The sequence below is a fragment of the Lithobates pipiens genome, unplaced genomic scaffold (assembly GCF_037356315.1).
Source record: "Lithobates pipiens isolate NorthernLeopardFrog02 unplaced genomic scaffold, aLitPip1_a1.2 Scaffold_8, whole genome shotgun sequence".
NCBI lineage: Eukaryota > Metazoa > Chordata > Amphibia > Anura > Ranidae > Lithobates > Lithobates pipiens.
Window position 1 is genome coordinate 128,274,183 of NW_027507903.1, and position 20,225 is coordinate 128,294,407.

At 42.3% G+C, this 20,225-nt stretch overlaps 1 protein-coding gene across 1 annotated transcript in view; it reads right to left on the reverse strand.

Moving 5' to 3' along the window:
• Nucleotides 1-530: 530 nt before the first annotated feature.
• Nucleotides 531-20,225, reverse strand: part of LOC143963745 (death-associated protein kinase 1-like) — a 102,746-nt gene continuing 83,051 nt past the window's right edge. Inside the window, exons 16-17 of the mRNA XM_077473470.1 lie at nucleotides 8,037-8,162; nucleotides 531-6,723 (exon numbers count right to left, since the gene is read on the reverse strand). Of these exons, the coding sequence (XP_077329596.1) occupies nucleotides 5,530-6,723; nucleotides 8,037-8,162 (1,320 nt within the window). The 3' untranslated portion in view covers nucleotides 531-5,529. The remainder of the gene's footprint in view (nucleotides 6,724-8,036; nucleotides 8,163-20,225) is intronic.

Genomic DNA, 20,225 nt, shown 5'->3' on the forward strand with positions numbered 1-20,225 from the left:
CATTTGGCTCAAACATCGGGCTCATCCCTACTGTACAGTATTTTAGAGTATCCCACGTCCTAACCCCCCTCCTGTTGACAGTTCTTCAAGCAATAAATATCAAAAAGCCATCCCCTAGGCTGAGGTATTGAGCCGTGTGTATGAACAGCTGCTTGCAGGAACAAGCATCCTCTATTTATTAGGGAAAAAACAGTTATTATCAGTGCTCCCTTGCAGGGTTAGCTCTGCACACATTTTAATATATCTGCATTGTTTTGTTTATTCTTTGAATTAACTATTAATTATTTATATTTGCATATGTATTGTGCTTATTCTGACATTTAGCTGTCTTTGCTCCATTGAATATTATTTTAAAGGCATAGCACACCTATTTTTAGTTTATTATTATGTTTTGATCCTGTATTTGGGCATTTCGTGTGCTGCTTTCCCAGGCTGGGTACACTAAGTTTGTTTTTTTTGGTTTATAGATCCCATAATACATGGCTGCAAAAATTCTCTTAATTAGGCTCCTTTAAATAATACGCACCATCTGAGCAGAATTTTACAAAAAGTTTATTTTAATGGAATTCTTAGAAATTTTACAAAAAATATTATTCATAAAATACATGTTACGTTCACTCTGAGTTGTACATCTTGCTCAAGTGTATTCATGAGTGAATTTACAAACTTTTAATACAAGAGGAAATACCAGTTACTGTTGTATCTTCCACTTCCCTTTCATGCGTTAAAAATTACAAAAATAGAGAATTTAAAAAAACCTCTATCTAATAGAATATTGCTTACAGGGATTCCTAAAGTAGATCTGAAGTTCCTTAACCACTTCAATACCGGGCACTTAAACACCTTCCTGCCCAGACCAATTTTGAGCTTTCAGCTCTGTCGCATTTTGAATGACAATTGCGCGGTCATACAACATTGTACCCAAATGAAATTTTTATCATTTTTTTCCCACAAATAGAGATTTCTTTTGGTGGTATTTGATCACCTCTGCGGTTTTTATTTTTTGCTAAACAAATAAAAAAATACTGAAAATTTTGAAAAAAAAATGTTTTTTTTTGTTTCAGTTTCAAAACTTTGCAAATAAGTAAGTTTTCTCCTTCACTGATGGGTACTGATGGGGTTACACTGATGGGCAATGATAAGGCGGCACTGATGGGCACCAATGAGATGGCACCAATGAAGTGGCACTGATGAGGTGGCATTGATGGACACTGATATGTGGCACTCATAGGCGGCACTGATGGGTGGCACTGATGGGCGACACGGATGGGCACTGATAGGTGGCACAAATTGGCACTGATAGCTGGCACGGATTGGAATGGATGGGTATGGGTTAGTCGGCACAGGTGGGCATGGGTTAGTCGGCACAGGTGGGCATGGGTAGGCGGCACAGGTGGGCATGGGTAGGCAGCACAGGTGGGCATGGATGGGCACTGATAGGCGGCACAGATGGGAACTGATAGGCGGCATTGTATTATAATATACTGTACTAATGGATGCCAATCAGTGCCAAACAATAATGCATGCCAATCAGTGATGCCCATTGTGGGCACTGATTGGCATCCATTATGGGCACTGATTGCCATCCATTGTGGCACTGATTCCAGGTCCCTGGTGGTCTAGGGTGGCATACCTTGTCCTGGGCATGCCTGGTGGTCTGGTGGCGTCCCTGGTGGTCCAGTGTGGGCATCCTCGGGGGGGCTGTGCTGATAATCGATCAGCACAGACCCCCCCTGTCAGAGGAGCAGCCGATCGGCTCTCCTCTACTCGCGTCTGACAGACGCGAGTGAGGAAAAGCCGATCACCGGCTTTTCCTATTTACACTGTGATCAGCCGTGATTGGACACGGCTAATCACGTGGTAAAGAGTCTCCGTCGGAGACTCTTTACCGAGATCGTAGTTGCAGGGTGTCAGACTGACACCCCGCAACAACGATCGCAGCGATGCGCGCCCCCGGGGGCACGCAGCGGCTCATAATCCTGATCACGTCATATGACGTCCGATCAGGATTATGAAACCACTTTGCCCCCGTCAATTTGTTATAGGACGGGCGGCCAGTGGTTAATTTTAATAGATTATATGGTTTGGGTGTTTCAGAACTGGCAAAAACCTTTGGACATGTCCAGAACAGGATGCTATGGCTCAGCTGGCTTGGCAATGTCTTAAGCCCCCTACACATGATCGGAAATTCGGCCAGCAAAAGACCGATGAGAGCTTTTGATTGGAAAATGCGATCGTGTGTATGCTTATGTTCTCAATCTTTCGGTCTGACACGCAAAAACTCACACATGCTCAGATTCATCTACAAGATGGAAACTATTGGCTACTGGCTATTGAACTTCCTTTTTCTAGACCCGTTGTACGTGTTGTACGTCACCGCATTCTTGACAGTCGGAATTTGGTGTGACCGTGTGTATGAAAGACCGCTTGAGCGAAATTCCATTGGAATTCCATCGGGAAAACCACCAGATCTTTTTCCGACCAAAATTCTGATCGTGTGTACGCGGCATTAGAATCTCCGAAGGGCAGATAAAGTGGGAGGACAAGCAAAGAAAACTGTTGTTGATGTATTCAGTTGAATTACTTTTGATTAAATACTGTACGTGACTATAACCCCAAGTGCAGTTGACCGTAATCATTCAGAGGGTTTTGGATTCCCAAAATGAAGGATCCAAAATGCAGCTTTTTTCTCTAAATATTCAAGAACACTAAGAAGAATATTACTACAGTATTACAACTTAGTCTACAATGAAGCATCTTAAGACTATGTGGTGTATTTATAAAGCAGTGAATGTGACATTCACCAAACATTCACTGTAGGTGTATCTGCCTTGTGCATGTGTCTTATTTGAATTACCTGCAGTGAACATTCTGTGAACGTTACATTTACTGCTTTATAAATATACCTCTAAGGCCGCGTACACACGGGCGGGTTGTTGTGTTTCACCGGACAATCCGCTCGTGTGTGGGCTTCAGCGGACTTTTTCAGCGGACAGTCTGACGGACTAAGTCTTTCGGAATTTCTGTAATTTTGTCCGTCCAAACTTGGTTTCAGCGGACAGTCCGCTCGTGTGTAGGCAAGTTGGACGGACTAAGTATGGCGCATGCTCAGAAAGGATTTACACGCCGTAGGTTGCATTGCAGTGTATTGGACGTCGTATTTCTAGTCCCGTCGTACGTGCTGTACACGTCATCGCGTAAGCTTTCAGCGGACTGTCTGTTCATCGTGTGTGGTCAAGTCCGTTCATTCAAAAGTTGGACGGACTGTCTGTCGGATTGTCTGACGAACTTAGTTGGGCAGACAATCCGCCCGTGTGTACGCGGCCTAAGGCTTCATGCACAATGCTGCTCCTAAACTCATGTTTAGGAGCTTTTTGCATTTTTTTGCCAAAGCCACTGAACTCAACTCAATAAAAACCATGCACACATAGGTTTTTACCAGTGTTTAGGAGCAGCAGAGTTTAGAGGCAGTCAAAGTTCCTTCTCCTTAACGAAAAAAAATTGCATTCAGAAGAGGAGCTTTTAGGTACAAAAACCGCCAAATGTGATTAAACACATCTACATGCGCCTAAGAGCTAGGTGCATTTAGCACTTCAGCGTAATATTCTTTTCAATAGCCATCAAACAAATCTGACCAATTAAATAAATAATTGTCCAAACCTCAACTGCTGCTAAACTCTCCTAAACTGTTTTGAAAACAAAATGCAACATAGGTGAGTTTTAACGCTGATTTTCTTCTGTCAGGAGAAACAGCGTTTACAATAAACCAGTGTGCATGAGGCCTAAATGTTTGAATGAGGGCCATTGTCTTTCAACTGCATTAAATAATAAAGGGGCATTTCAATCTATTATCAATTACAAGCCATTTTAAGAATAACTTTTTATCTACAACCATGTACTTAGTTCTTTGTGTACAATGTAATATTAAAGAAAAAAAATAAGTTTAGCTGGAGGACAGTTTAGTGAAAAAAAAATTCCAAAGCTATCCTTAAAGTATAAATAAAGGAAAAGCTTTATTTTTATATTTGGATAGAGTGGAAAGGGATTAAAATTCCTGTTTTTCTTGCTGTCTGTGCCCTTATTAGGGAGATTCAATTCTCTATTTGTCATGAAAAGTGGCTAGCATTGCTCTGTAGCATTGAGGTCCATGTCAAGTTAACATGCCCTTGTGCATGTAATTGTGTGCTGGAAAGTGGTTCATGGAACAGAAATAGATATCACTGTACTGCAATGCAAGGGGTAAATATTAAACAAGCCTTTTCAGAGGGTGGAAAAAAGCCTGAATTATTTTACCCTATTAGGCAATGCAATAATCATAATGTGTTTTCTTTTTGCATTAGACTTTTTATAGACAAATGTAAGTGGTTCTAAAGGCTCAAGGTTTTTTACCTTCATGCATTCTATGCATGGAGGTAAAAATGGAGGTAAAAACCTTCTGTGTGCAGCAGCCTTCTCTAATACTTACCTGAGTCCCATTGCTATCCAGCGATGTGAACGAGAGCCTCAGTTCTCCAGGGATTCTCCCTCCTAATTGGCTGAGATTTCAGTCAGTGAACCAATGAGGAGAGAAAGGGTGTGGGGCGAGCCTGCTTGTGTGCCCCCGGAGAAAGCTGTTGGGGGCACTTGGCAGGAGAGAGGGGCAAGGAATGCCGGTGGGAGGACCTGAGAAGAGGAGTGTTGGGGCTGCTCTGTGTAAAACCACTGCACAGAGCAGGTAAGTATGACATGTTTATTGTTAAAAAAAAAACAAAGAACTTGCCTTTAATATCACTTTAAGCATACAGTATGTGTACATATTTTATGCCATGCAAATGTATGCTACATAGGTACGTTGTAATACCTTAAAAAAAGTGATATTTATTTTCAGTAAACATTAGCTTAAAATGAAATGTGAGAAGCAGTACATGATGTAACCAGTAAAATATTAAGTATTATACCTTAAAATATATTGCACGCAGTGACATAAACCAAAAGAAAACAATTCTGTGGCCAGGATTCCCTTTATTTTCTATCATCATCCGGGGTTAGTTGCAAGAATCCCCAGTGCAAAGGGTAAAGGGGCGTTAGAAGTTAATTTAACCCTAGGAATTGGGGAGTGTGAAGTTCCTCTTTTACTAAACGTAATTTCTACTTACAAATGATTTCATCATATGGTAGGGAGGGAATTGGCTAAATGTGTCACAGATTTACTTTAGGCCATGAAGAATCATAACTTAAAACTCTGTATTAATTTTTTACAGCTTAATGCCAGTCAACGTGTTTTTTCTTGGTCTAAGTAACAAACAGAGGGTTAGAACCAGTTGGGTTGTTATTCCTGGCAGCTATATTCGGAAAATTTCCCCAGAGTTTTTTGTTAAAGAAAGCATAGGAACAGAGAAGAAGCTCACCAAAGCTCAAACCAATAAGAACATTACAGAGGTTCTAAACCCTCCCATTTCTGGAGAGAGTCTGCTTATTTTCTGTCCCAGTAACCATACCCATTGAGGAAAAATCTCCTCAATAAACATACAAAAGAGATCTTAGCTGGAACTAAGTGGAGTTGAAACCTGCCATCATTTTTTCAATCTCAGGTAGGCAGTCTTCTCTCTTCATTACACTTAAAGACTCCTTTAGCTGTAAAATAGTCACAGGATACTGATTTAAGACAAGGCTTGTTGGTGATAATCCCTTTTTTGTAGCTTCTTCCTCAATTTGTTTGACAATACTGATGGTTGCTTTCCCAAGCAATTCTGCGAACCATCGCCAATCTTGTCCAGTTGGATGCATCTCATCCAGCAGATGGCAAAGTTTTTTTAATGTTGAACCTTCAATAAAACGTGTGTAGCAATTCCATCCAAGATGACGTAAAATTCTTGTGTCATGCTGTGGAAACAAGACTTCCCATGTTCGAATATAACTACCACAAAGGGAACCATTGTTTATTTCAGCATTCAGGATATCCTCAAAGCTATATCCTTTGATTTCTCTAGTTATGCCAGATTGCATTGATAGTTGTTGTTCCTTGTCACAATTTATACATGATACCTCAGTTACATCACGTAGCTCGATAGGACAAAGGTACAATTTTTCGTAGCTTTGATCCCACCCATTCCTAAGAAGAGTCTCAACTTCTTTTTCTATCTTCACCAAGAGATTGTAACAGTCACCGTCTTTGTCTTTGTCTCCCCAGCATGCAATTAGGTATAAAGATCTCTTGTCTTCTGAGACCTCAATTCTAACCTGAGCCTCTGTGAATAACAGCGCTCCTTCCTTCCACAGTTTGCAATTGTCTTTTCCAAATATGCGAATAAGTTGAATCTGAAGTCTGCCAACAAAGTAATGACTAAAAAATATCCTGCTGTCATTTTTCCAGCGATATACTACCCCTCGCAGATTTTCCCACCTTCGTCTCTGAAGTCCCCCTCTTTTCAACCAAGCTGGCACAACATAATCCCCTTCTGTTGTTTTTAAAATAAGTTCTAATGTCTCCAGCAACTCCAAAGCGGCCTCAGCATCTCCTTCGCCATCATTCAAGCTAAGGGCTCCAACCACCTCCTCAAAACTCCATAACTGTTTGTTTGTTCCGGATGCTGGGCTCAATGCAAAATTGCCAAATCTAGCAAAGATTTTCTGTAGGAGCCAGTTCATGTCCAAGATAATAACACCTGATGGCACTGGAGAGGTAAAGTCACAACAGACTGATGAGATTATTCTTGAAGGACTGTACTGAGGCAAGTACAACAACTGTTAAAAAAAAGAGAACATAGATCAAGCCACAACTCAGCAATTTAAAAACATATATTGTTCTTAAAACAGCCTTCATCAACTTTTATCCTAAAAATTGCAATCCCCTCAACTGTGACTCCTCTAATATACATTACTCTGCTCTGCAGCCATTGTTCCCCAAGTTGATTTTTTTACCACACTCCAATTTAGTGTACTCCATCTTTGTTTTTGTTCTCTCCTCCATCCCTTAGAATGTTTCCTCTGCCATTCTTATTGCCCCTACTTTCCTTCTCTGCACCCCCTAATCCTCCTATTAAGTGTAATCTGAATATTTCTCTAGTTCTTTTCTTAATACTTCTGTGTCCGATATGCTCTTTTCATATTTGTGTTCTGTTCTTTGATGCCTCTTTCTATTTCTCCCCAGTGTTTTCCAAATGCCCTTTATCTGTGATCTCTGTTTGGCACAGACGTCTCACACCTTTTCTTTTTATCTCAAGTACAAATGGGCAGTGTCTACTGAGCTAGACTACCGATTCATGAGGCTTTTGTCCCAGGCACATAAATTTAATTTATGTGAGTTGCTCAGTGTGCAGAAGCAACCAGCCCAGTGGCCTGAGATTGTATATTAACAACACCACCACTCTATTGGATAGTAATAAGGACACCACATGGGATTTAGCACCATCTATTCGCTCCCTCAAGCCCCCAAACTTCATCCCCTTGCTGCTATATAACAAGACTTCTAAACAAATGTGAGTTATCAAAGCCTGAAATTTCATTATATTGTACCTGTACATGGGAGATACAGGGCAAAAAGCCAATTCACCTCATGGGAGGGACCTTTAGAAGTGAGTTTTCTAGTTATAGGGGAAAACCTAACGCTCATCTTGCTTCCTCACTCTGCAGCATTCACATAATGAATAGTCATGTTAAAAGGACTGATTGCTTGACTGCTGTCATGTGACATGGGTGTAGATATAAAACAACAGTTAAAAATATATAAACTTGGAAAAAAAAAAATATTGACTCACAACCTGTAGCGTTTCCCTATAAGGTAGGTACGTGTTACGGAAAGAACACCATCTGAAGCTCCCCTTAGTTATAATGTGATAATAGAGAAACCTGTACACACTCCCACATTTCTGCTGGTTATATACACATTTAGTAGTAGTAGTAGTATCTAACAACCCTTGACACTGATGACATTAGTACATATGGCAACCATAATCTATATTTTAACAAATATTTAACAAAACAAGAAACGAGTATTTTCTGTAGGTGATATATTAGTTATAACATTTTATGTCCCCTGCTGTCATAATTCTAAATACCTCAGAGATGTTGTGCAGATATTCCACAGCAGTCAGTAAAGTAGGAGGGCAGACTGGCTGGCATCCCCTTGCTGCAAGCCATTGTGTAATACTCTCAATAAATTTCTGCCAGCGCTGGAAGCGAACCTAGAAAGTAAATATAAAATGGGTTTAACTGGCAATCTTTAAAATTTGATCACACACAGCATGTAAGAATGATAGTAAATCGCATTTAAAAAAAAAGGTTCATGTCATAATTTGCTAGCATGCATGGCTGAGCCACATTGGCTCCTGCACATGCATGGAGTAGTCACAGCCATGGCACCTCGCTCTCAATGGATAGAGAAACCTGTACACACTCCCCAATTTCTGCTGGTTACAACTGAGCCTTTTTATTGGCTAACCTGTAGGTACAGGATAAAAAGCAAAGTTTACTAATAGGCCATTTCTGCGGGTTCATCCCAGTAGTTTAGAAGAACATGTCACATGTCATCTAGTATCATGTCACTGTCACAGTGGTAAGCTCAAGGAAATTTTGGATCAATGGACGACTCAGAATGACCACATAGCGTTGTTATATTATTATGTTGTGATATCAGGGAAATAGTTGAATCTACCTGCATTCACAAGGTGCACAATACCTTACTGATGACAGAGTAAAGGTAATTTATACTATATCAAAATAAAAAATAAAAATAAAAAATAAAAGACAGATGCTGATACAAGCCTTCACCACTGTCCCTGCGTTGACCCTACCAGACCATGGGAAATCCTTTACTCTTTTCTGCCATAAAACATGCAGCTGGAGCTCTTACACAAGAACATGGTAGGAAAAAACAAGCCACTGAGATATATTTCATGCCATCTGAACCCACTAATCAAGAATTTACCTAGCTGTATCAGACCAGTAGCTGCATGCAAAGTGCTACTAGACAAATTTGCAGACATTAGTTTGGACCATTATTTAAACAGTAATGTCCCTGCATTCCATTCTGAAATTTTTGCAGAGAGCCCCAACAAAAACATTGGTCCGGGGCAGGTTCACAATATGAATATGCGCTGTTTTTCAATTATTTTTGATTAAAGGGTTTTGCAGTTTTTACATAGATACAAACAACCAAACAAAACATTTGACATTTTAAAACAAAAGAGCACAAGTTTCCAACTGTTTGCATACTTAGGTGAGTGGAACAGTAAGATGAGTCAATGAAACATGTTAACATTAATGTCAATGTCCATCAGGTATGAGTAATGTACACATTATATATGTAGGACAAAAGGGGTTATTTACTAAAGGGAAATCAACTTTGCACTGCAAGTGCACTTGAAAGTGCACTTAAAGTGCACTTGGAAGTAAAGTCGCTGTAGATCCGAGGGGAACATGCAAGGAAAATAAAAAACAGCATTTTAGCTTGCACATGATTGGATGATAAAATCAGCAGAGCTTCCACTCATTTCAGATCTACCCCTTAGATTTAGAGCGACTGCACTTCCAAGTGCACTTGCAGTGCAAAGTGGATTTGCCTTTCGTAAATAACCCCCATAGTGTTCTTACTGCTAATAGCAAGGTATACAGCAAGAATCAATAAATGTAGCCCTCCTTCACAATCCGGACATGCCAACTAATTCTGTATCTTAGATTTGTCTACATAAGTATGCCTTAAATACCATTATAGGCCTTGCGGAATTTGCATAGAGACAAGGGTTATTGGAGGTAACCTTGGTATCTGTAACCAGGGGTCCCATGGTTTATTAAATTTAAAGAGGAAGTAAAGGGAAAAAAAAATAAAAAATAAAAAACACACCCTGTAACGCAAAGGCATAGCATACTAGCTCATTTTGAATAACTTACCTGAGAACGAAGCCCCCGAAGCGGTCCTCCGTCTTCCTCTTCGCCGCTGCCATGTATCCCAGAGCGACTTCCGGATCTCGCTGCTCCGGCGCTGTGATTCGCCCGGAGCCACGATGACGTCACTCCTGCACATGCACAGGGGAGCCGACACTCGCGGCATATCGCCGTGATCTGCGGCCTGCCCAGTGCGCCTGCGCGTCGCTGTCTACGGCGCATGCACTGTAGTCAGCGGTGGCTGTCTTCGGGTAAACATCTCCTAAACCGCATAGGTTTAGGAGATATTTCTTGGACCTACAGGTAAGCCTGTAGGTCAAAGTGGTTTGTAAGGGTTTACAACCACTTTAAGGGGAATACCTCAGGATTTTAGGAATTTGGACATGAGGTATAAATAGTTCTTCATCAAGAAAACCCAGAATGCAGGTCAGAGGGTCATTTTGAAGGAAGACCTGAAAAGCCTGATTAATGACCAAAATAATTTTGTTCCAGCAATGTACAAGCTTGGGGCACCTCCAGAACATATACAGATGGTCATCTGGAGTACCCCCACTTTTCAGGCAATCTGGGTTTTCTCTAAGGCGCCACTTAAACAACTTGAGGGGGTTCTATGTACCCAATGAATAACAAAAAGTTGTAACAAACGCTGAGTAGGTGAGATGGAGACAAGGGGGACCTGTTCCAAAATAGACTGCCATTCCTTGCCATCTAATGTTAGGATATATGATGATCAGTCCCTTTTGCCATGAACCTGCACTGTACTGTGAAGATGATGCACCGTTGGCCCATATGAGGCGAGGATATGAGACCTTTTTTGTCAGTAACATTAGCTATTTGTTCAATTAATGGGGTGTTTATCTGTGTGAGGGCCATGGAACTAGCCTGGATATAAAGTGTATGAAAAATCTGGAGGTATTGAAAAAAGCTGGAATGAGGGATACCAAATTCATCCTGTAAATCTTTTAGAGTATAATTGATAGAGAAAAAGCATACCTCGAATATACTAACTGGTAAATCCCTGCAGCTTTCCAAGTTCCTCCAGCCTCCTCGCTCCCAATTTGGATGCAATCTAGAAATATCAACATATCCCAAAATCCTGCGCATTTCATCCCAAACCTTAACCATCATGAGCAGAGTAGGATATTGGCATCTAGTCCTAAACCCACCTGCCTCCAATTGCGCTAACAAGTAATATATAGTAGATCTGGACAACACTGCTTTAATGAGATAGTGGGTGTCCATATTTCCCCAGCCCAAAAAGTGTTGCAGCTTGGATGCTAAAAAATAAAGTCTAGCCAAGGGGACAGCCAATACACAACCATCTTTAGGCAATTTTCCATTTTCCTGACGCCTTCATGGCAGCACACACTGGGAAATAACTCGCCAGTCGGGTGGGTGCAAGTAAAATAATAATTATTCCTTATAATGCTGAAGAATTGGCTCTAATGACGGATCTGCCAAAGTCGGCCATGGATAAATGAGCAGAATCCACCTTGTAGTGGGAAATAAAGGTATTCCTGGAGGACCACGTTGCTGCCCTGCATATTGTCTCTGGTGAGACCCTGCAAAACGCTGCCCAAGAGGTAGCCACTGCCCTAGTTGAATGAGCCCTGATGTCTTCAAGAATCGCCATATGCTGGGTGGAGTAAGCTTTTTTAATGGTTCTGACTAACCAGGATGCAATAGTGCATGAGGAAGCGGCTTGCCCACGCCTGGTTCCATGGGGAATGATCAAAAGAGAGTTTGTTTTCCTAAAAGAGGTGGTAGCAGTTAAGTAGTTCATGATGGTTGTTTTGACATCTAGTGGATGAGGATTACCCTGATCGTCCGTGAAGGATGGAAGGATGATGGTTGTAATGGAAGGAAGTTGTCACTTTTGGTATGAAGTGTTCGGAAGGTCTGAGGACTACTTTGTCAGGAAAGAGAACTAACTTAATGCTTGGATCTCTGACACTCTCCTAGCTGATGTAATCACAATGAGAAAAGACAGTTTTAAAGTCAAGTCCCATAAAGAGATAGTTTAAAATGGAACAAACGGAGGAGAAGCGAGAGCATGGAGAACTATTGAAAGATCCCATGATGCAAAGACTGGCCTCCTGGGGGGTTTAATGTTTAGATCTGTAAGGCTCTGTAAATTGGATTACCAATGGGTGGAATGCCCACTTAGTATCTGTTTTAGCTGACAGAGCTGATACCTGAACCTTTGGGGTACTTAAGCTTAGACCCTTGTTGACCCCCGACTGGAGGAATTCCAGGACCTGAGAGGGTTCCGGAGAAAGGGAATTCCATCCTTTCTGTTGTGCCATGAAGCAGAATCTTCCCCAAACCTTTGAATAGATGGTATTGGTAGTGGCTTTCCTGGCTTGCATCAGGGTTGACTTCATGAGAACAGCCTTGCGCTCTTAGTCTAGCCCTCTCAATCTCCAGGCCATCAGGTGCAATTTCTCTGATGCAGGATGTAAAAATTGACCTTGAGACAGAAGACCCGGAGTTATTGGGAGAGGAACTGGAGGTTGAAGGCTGAGCTGTAAGAGTGTCGTGAACCACGGCCTCCTCGGCCACAGTGGAATAATCGTAAATACCGTCACCGAGGATATCCGAAGCCTGGATAGGAACCTCACAATTAACGGAGTTGGAGGGAATATATACCCCAACTTGAAGTTCCATGGGTGAACTAGACAGTCCACTCCCTCCACCGATGGGAATGAACCTCTTGACAGGAATCTGTGGCACTCGGTATTCATCGGAGTGGCTGCTAAATCTACTTCTGGCGTTCCCCAGATTTCCGCAAGGAGGGAGAAAGTCCGAGGGTTCAACCACCACTCGTTGTTGGATAGCGTTTCTCGACTCAGGCAGTCAGGTAGTATGTTCTGTGCCGCTGGGACATACACTGCTTTTAAACTTGTTAGATGTATCTGAGCCCATTCCAAGATGAGCCGAACTTCTTCCATCAAGGTGGCACTCCTGGTACCCCCTTGCTTCTGAACATAAGACACTGCTACTTGGTTGTCCATTCGAATGAGCACATTCTTGTCCGTCAGAAATGGTGCGAATGCCCTTAAAGGCATAAACGGCTTCCCTGAGCTCTAAAATGTTAGAGACCAAACCTTGAGCCTGAATATGCCACTGGCCCTGGGCTGCCTGGTCTTGATAGTGGGCCCCCCAACCGCTCTGGCAGGCATCCGAAGTGACTACTTCCGGGTCTGGAGGGACTATCGGTTTGTATTTCCTGAGATTGCTCGGGCGCGTCCACCACCATATCGATTGCTTCACTGATCTGGAGATGAAGATGGTCTGACGCATTGAGACTCCATTCCACTGCCTGAGGAATGAGTTCTGTAAGGTTCTCATGTGTCACTGTGCCCATCGCACCATGGGTATGGTTGCGGACATGGACCCTAGTACACTCAGACAGGCTCTGGCTGGTAAGTGATTCCTTGATAGCAGCTTCTGCATTTTCTGTATCAGAGGTCGGATCTTCTCTTGTGGGAGCTGTATCTTGTTTGTTTTGGTGTTCAGATCTGCCCCTAAAAAGATCATATTTTGTGTGGGTCGCAGACAGCTCTTTTCCCAATTGATTATCCACCCAAACTTCTGGAGGGTTGTAAGGAGGATCTCTCGGTGATGAATCAACGTCTCTTGATCCTTTGCTAAAAGTAGGATGTCGTCCAGATAATGGTGGACGCGTAATCCCTTTTCTCTGAGGAAAGCCAACGGTAACAATACTTTTGTAAATGTCCTGGGTGCCGAAGAGATGCCGAATGGGAGGCACTGGAATTGGAAATGATGTTGGTTTATGGCTAACTGGAGAAACTTTTGAAAGGCCGGATGAATTGGTATATGCAGATAAGCGTCCGATAAATCTATTGAAAGCATCCAATCACCCAGATTTATTGCTAGAAGTATGGATTGAAGGTTTTCCATTTTGAAAGCCTCCACTTTGATATCCTTGTTGAGCATCTTGAGGTCTAATACAGGACGCAAATCCCCTGTCTTTTAGCAGAAACAAGGAAGAGTAGAACCCTCTTCCCTTTTGGCATGATGGGACCTCCAGGATCACTCCCTTTTGTTTCAATTCTGCTACGTACTTTACTAGCAGAATCCTTTGGGGTACTGAGGATGGTACTCTGGTTGCCTGGAAATGATTTGGTGGGAGTCTGTTTTTGAATTTCCACCTGTGTCCGAATCGGATTGTGGACAATGTCCATAAATCCTTTATATGGTCTGACTAGATCTTGGTGAAGTTCCTTCTGTTCCCCTGCCGGGGTGGCCTTAGATTTCTGTATCCTTAGAAAAGAAGGTTTTGTGTTTTTCCAGTCCCTTCTAAATTCCCTACCAGGAGAGTAGGACCTGGACTCTCTATATTTGTCCGGAAGATTACGTCTGTAAACAGGTCCCTTCTGCGTCTTGGGTCTCCTGTCGGAGGGGATCAGGCCTGACTTCCCTCCTGTTACCTTGGATATGGCAGAGTCTAACTTGGCACCGAAACAGATTTGCGCCATCATATGGAATTCTGCACCAATTTATTTTTGATGCTGTATTGGCCATCCACGGTTTGAGCCATAGCGCTCTTCTCGCTGTTACGGAGGCCAGCATAGCCTTGGCTAAAGATCTTATAATATCTACTGATGCCTCTGCTAACTTGACTTCTTGCAGAGAGGAAATAATCTTTCCCATTTCAATGCCATCCTGTAGGTCTTTTTCTATTTTAGATGCCAATCCTGAGATGGCTGTGGCCACTGCTGCTGTGGTAATTGCTGGTCTACATGCTCCACCAGCCATGGAATATGCCTTCTTCAATTATAGGTCCATCTTTCGGTCGAGCACATCCCGAAAGGAAACAGCATCCTCGATTGGTAGTGTGACGTGGCGGGTGAGGCGCATTAATGAGGAATTGACGATGGGAGCATTAATTAAAGGCTTCACTTTTGACTCTTTTAAAGGGTACATCTTGGCTAATCTGTTTGTAAGACTAGATCTTTTGTCAGATCTCTCCCACTCGTCTTTAATGAGATCCTCCAGCTCCTCTATAAATGGGAAGGATAACGGATCTCTTTTTAGGTTTGGAAAATATTTCCGTATTTTCTGAGGTTCCGCCGCATCATCTTGCCAGCCGAATGCTTCTTTAACGCCCTTTGCAAAGGGTTCCACCAGGGAAAAATCAAAGCCCACTGACATCTCCTGACCCTCATCTTCAGAGGAAGATTGTGATGCCTGAGTGAGATGGGGGTCTGCTGGAAGTACTGGGAGCAGCTCTATCTAATGCTGGTGTTGTTGTTTCCAGTATGGACTCCCGCACTGATTCTCTTATGAGGTCTGTAGCAATTCTTGCGTCTGCGACAGGCAAGTTATCTGGCAGTGCCGGAGTGCCGCATACCCAGCAAGCGTTTGCTGCAGGTTGGGTGTGGCGGCTTTGACATTGTGAGGAAGCAGATCTCCTGCGACTTGATCGACTGTGGCGTGAGTAGCTATGTTGTGAGTGGCTGTGTCTTCAGTGCCATGAAGGAGATCTTGAGCGGCTCCTGCGGGACATCCTGCTAGACGTATGGCTAGACCTTCTCCCATGGCTGGAACTTGCGCCTCTTGATCTAGACGGGCTGCCAAAAAAATGCAGCATTTAACGTCTGGCACTCTTTTTTTCTCCCCTTCAATAATTACCTTGCCCGGTAAAGCCTCTTACCTAACTTGCTGATGGTGGTCTGCGTGGGCAGTGCACTCCATAGAAAAAAAGGGGTGAAGGACAGTCTGAGATATAGAGAGAAATAATGTGTACATATATATATATACACACATATACACATACAATTCACCTATAAATATAAATATATATATTATTTATTAACAAAGTTTATCTGCAAGAAACAATATAATAACAATAATAATATATATAGGAGTCCCACAGGGACTTACCTGGAGACTGCAGAGTGATCTACATGCAGAGGCAGCAACCTTCCTTAAGTTTTGCAGATTGCACAGCAGAATCACAGAGAAATACAGCTCTGTATTTGAAAATAGCGCCCTTGCGGCGGCTAATTGGCGCTCTGCGCATGCACAGAAGCGTCCCGAGTGTTCCGGCACCATTTTGGATAAGGGAACACACATTAAAAACATAGGGGGGAAAAAAACACTAGCACTGCACGTGCTCAGAGTGGCCGAACGGCGCCATCTAGGCTGGAATTACAGCATAGAAAAAACACCACTGAAGGAGAAACAAACGGCAGCCATGACAGGGGACTACAAGAGACAGCAATCCCAAAGTTAGAGAAAAAAAGGGAATATAAACCACCACTTACTATAGGAATAAAAGATGGATATTATTTAAATAAGAGGAATTAATAGGCAAAAGAAGAAGGGGAGTCCACTGCAAAGGTAAAAAAGCTTCTTTAAAGCTTTGGTAATGCCAGAAATCCAGTAGCCCCTTGAGACCACCAGAGCGGGGGTTCCCTCCATAGAAGCTCCTTTAGAGACTGTACAGGAGGGACTTCCAAACAGGAGAGGCTTGAACCTGCTGGGGCCAATGCGGTAGAGGCTTATTCATCTGAAACAGGAAAACTCTGTCCGTCCAACCTGTCAGGTGAGGATAAAAAAGAGAATGCAGCAGGGTGTCTCCCCTTCAAATTTATAGTTAATCCAATCCTGTCAGGTTGTGGGGGCAGAGTCACAACCCAGTGTGTGCTGCCATGAAGGCGTCAGTAAACAACTTTTATTTGCCACGCGCAGGGAGGGAGACCCACCTGCTGCTTATCTCTTGGGAGGAGCACAGACCTGTCCCAATTAATCGTAAATCCCGAGAAGGATCCAAAGGTCCTAATAAGGGACATGAGGGATTTATTAAAGTACATAGTTAGTCAGGTTGAAAAAAAGACACAAGTCCATCTAGTTCAACCATAAAAAAAAAGAAAAAGAGATCATACTAACCCATATACCCAATCCTATAGCCACAGTTGATCCAGAGGAAGGCGGAAAAAAATGCAGAAAAGCAGGATCCAACTTGCTACAGCAGGGGAAAAAATTCCTTCCTGATCCCAGAGAGGCAATCAGATTTTCCCTGGATCAACTTTACCTATAAATGTTAGTACCTAGTTATACTATGTACATGTATATTTAGGAATGAATCCAGGCTTTTCTTAAAGCAATTTACTGAGCTGGCCAGAACCACCTCTGGAGGGAGTCTGTTTCACATTTTTACAGCTCTTACTGTGAAGAAACCTTTCTGTATTTGGAGATTAAATGTCTTTTCTTCTAGACGTAAAGAGTGCCCCCTTGAACTCAGTGTTGACCGTAAAGGGAATAATTCAACATCAAGTTCACTATATGGACCCCTTATATATTTATACATGGTGATCATATCCCCTCTTAATCTCCTCTTCTCAAGGGTGAATAAATTCAGTTCCTCTAATCTTTCCTAATAGCTGAGGTCCTCCATGTCTCTTATCACCTAAAAATAATAATGCATCATCCATGTATAGGGCTTGTTTATCTTCCATTATCATCCAAATATCTATAAAAATGTTGAACTCAGCCACCCTACTACCTGTATTAGAGAAGGCAGGAGAAAAAAAAAAAAAAGTAAATACTAACAGAGATAGCAGATGTGCTTTGCAGGTGGTGCATGATTTTATTCCCATTCAGAGGGCTACGAGTTTTTTAAGTTCAGCAGGTAAACCAATCAAGCATGCCAAGGTAGTTGATTGGCTGTCTTCAGCCTTCCAACATCTTTCTGAGGTAGCCCTAAAAAAAATTAAAGCACACACTAGAGCAAACATGCCGAAGACTGACGGAAATCAGAAAGCAGACTAGATGGCCAAGAATGCCACATTACAGCCCCGGACACTTGCAGGGTCTATGCAATTTCAATAAAAGTACCCCAGAACGAGAAGAACAAGTGGACCACAGCGGGGGCAACTCCTGATGAAACAAGACTTTGGAAAAAAAGGCGAGCTTTTATGTCTGCCAGTCACTCTTTTTCCATGATTAAAAAAAAAGAAAACATTTCCCTCAATAGAGATAATTACACATGGGTAGGGGCAAGAACCATCATCCTTAATTGACAATGATATAAAAAGAGGTTGTCTGGAGCTACTCCAATATATGCCCCAAGACAGATCTGGGAATGGACTTTCGGTAACCAGGGATGGGTACCGAGGGTACCATAAACTATAGAGAATGACAAAGGAACTCACTTTAAGGGAGAGATCTTCCAAGTTTTGAATGCTTTGGGAATAGAACAAGTTTTCTACATCCCTTACTGTCCACAAATGAGTGGAAACGTAGAAAGACTTTATGAAACTGTAAAAATTGAGTAGCCAGGTTGATTTCAGAAACTAGAAAACTATGGCCTGGATGTCTCCTACTATTTTTCTATTAGGTTACGACTGCACCTAAAGGAAATACTGGACTTGAGATTTTGTTTGGCAGCATGTAATTTTATTTTTCTCAGCAGCTGAAGGCCTCCAATCTTACAGAGTATGTTGTTGATCTCCAAAGGCTTTTGACTAAAACATATTTGTGTGTAGCGCCCTTCTGGATTACAGTAAACTGATGGGTAAAATTTAGCTAGCTCCAATGTAATCAGAGGAGCAGAGGTGAATTGCTTAGGCCTGTTTCCCAGACTGCTGCTCTGTTACTTTCCCCTGTCTTCTAGAGAATTCTGGAACATGGGAGGAAGGACAGAGTCTGCAGTCTGAATATTTATAGGACTCCGGTCAATCCCTGGGAAGGTAAGCTCAAAAGGTGGTGAAATAGCCCATAAATAATCTGAGGCCTGAGCAGCAAGGGGCCGTGTTCCTGAGTCCTGTTCTGCAGGAGTAGACCCCTGTGCAGAGGCTCTGCACACCCCCGTGGCAGAAATCAGGGAAGCCAGCCAGAAGACACCAAGGTCCCAACTAGACTTAGCTGGGGGGGCTATTTGCAAGTCCAGATCCAAGGATCAAGTTTGGTTAGGAGAAGCTCACTGGACAGAGAGCAAAAGGTCAGTTGTAGGAGAGAGCCCAAGCTGTCCTGTGGTGGTTTGAGTCTGTATTTCCCTCATTAGGAAGAGCCTGGTGGATGTCAGCAGCAGACAAATGATGATATTGAGTTTAAGTCGGTATACGACCCAGTGCTGAAGAGTTGTGACAGTGCATAGCTTTGAAACTCTGGAACAGGTCACAGTCAACCTAGAGATCCAGTGCAGCCAACAGTTTGTGCAGTGCAGCCAGAGGTTTGTGAAGTGCAAGCAGAAGTGAGCAGTACTCAACTTGATCTAAAATTTGTATGCCCGTGCTAAAATAGAAAAAAGTGTCTATTAAAAAATAATAACAATAAAGTGTTACAAACTAGTGTATGGGTTTCTGCTGGTAAAAAAAGATGTGTGGTCCCTTTAAATGATATACTGTATATGCAGATCTACAGCGCTGTCCCCTTAAAATTATACAATTCATACCTATACACCATAAATCATTTAAAAAAAAAATATCATTTCATAGAATTCAGTTGTGCAAAAAAACGTCAAAGTTTGAACTCACCATTCACGTGCGATTCAGCTCCAAAATTTTTCCTGAATTTGCACCTAAACTGGACCCAAAAATGCACAGGACCCTTTTCAAATTCGCACTGCAGCCTCCATGGACATGTTTGAACTGGCTCCCTTAAAAGCCGGTAATATTCACATGTTATACGAATTGGATGTGGTGAAAAACACATCTAATTCGCTTATACAATATGTGAACCCAGCCTCAAAGTGCAATCGGTGCTCCAAATCTTTTTATGTGTGATAAGGTGCCATGATCCCCTTTTGTGAAATGCATTAGGTGGGAACTTCCAGTGACGTTACGATCAGCGTTTGGTGCGCACACTACTCTGCTGGTTCTGTACCGGCGTTACATGCTTGTTTGCACAGGAAACTTGTAAATGGAAAATGTGCATGTTTTAAATCTTTTTAACAATAAAACTGAATTACACTAGGGAGATTTCTCTACCTCTTTATGCGACCATTAACCTGCCATTCTATTGAGAGAAGTAGAGGAGCTGGAGAAACAGCATCTGAGCATCCACCTATGATAGGTGTATTCACATTCGTAATCTGTGGAGGAGCTGGAGAAACGACATCTGAGCATTCATCTGTGACAGACGCATTTACAAAAAATACAGATACAAGGGGGTGATCCTTTTTCCAACTCAGTGATTCTCTTTTTGAAATTTTATTGTATTTTTTATTTTTTTCTGATATGTTATATCTTTCACTTGGATGTTAGTTAGTAAGGTTGAATAAAGACACCAGTCCATCCAGTTCAACCTGAGTGAGTGTCTACAATTGTCACTATCCCTGTACATTGCATACTCACATCGGTTCCTACTCTCAAGGAGCCCACAATCCAAGGTCC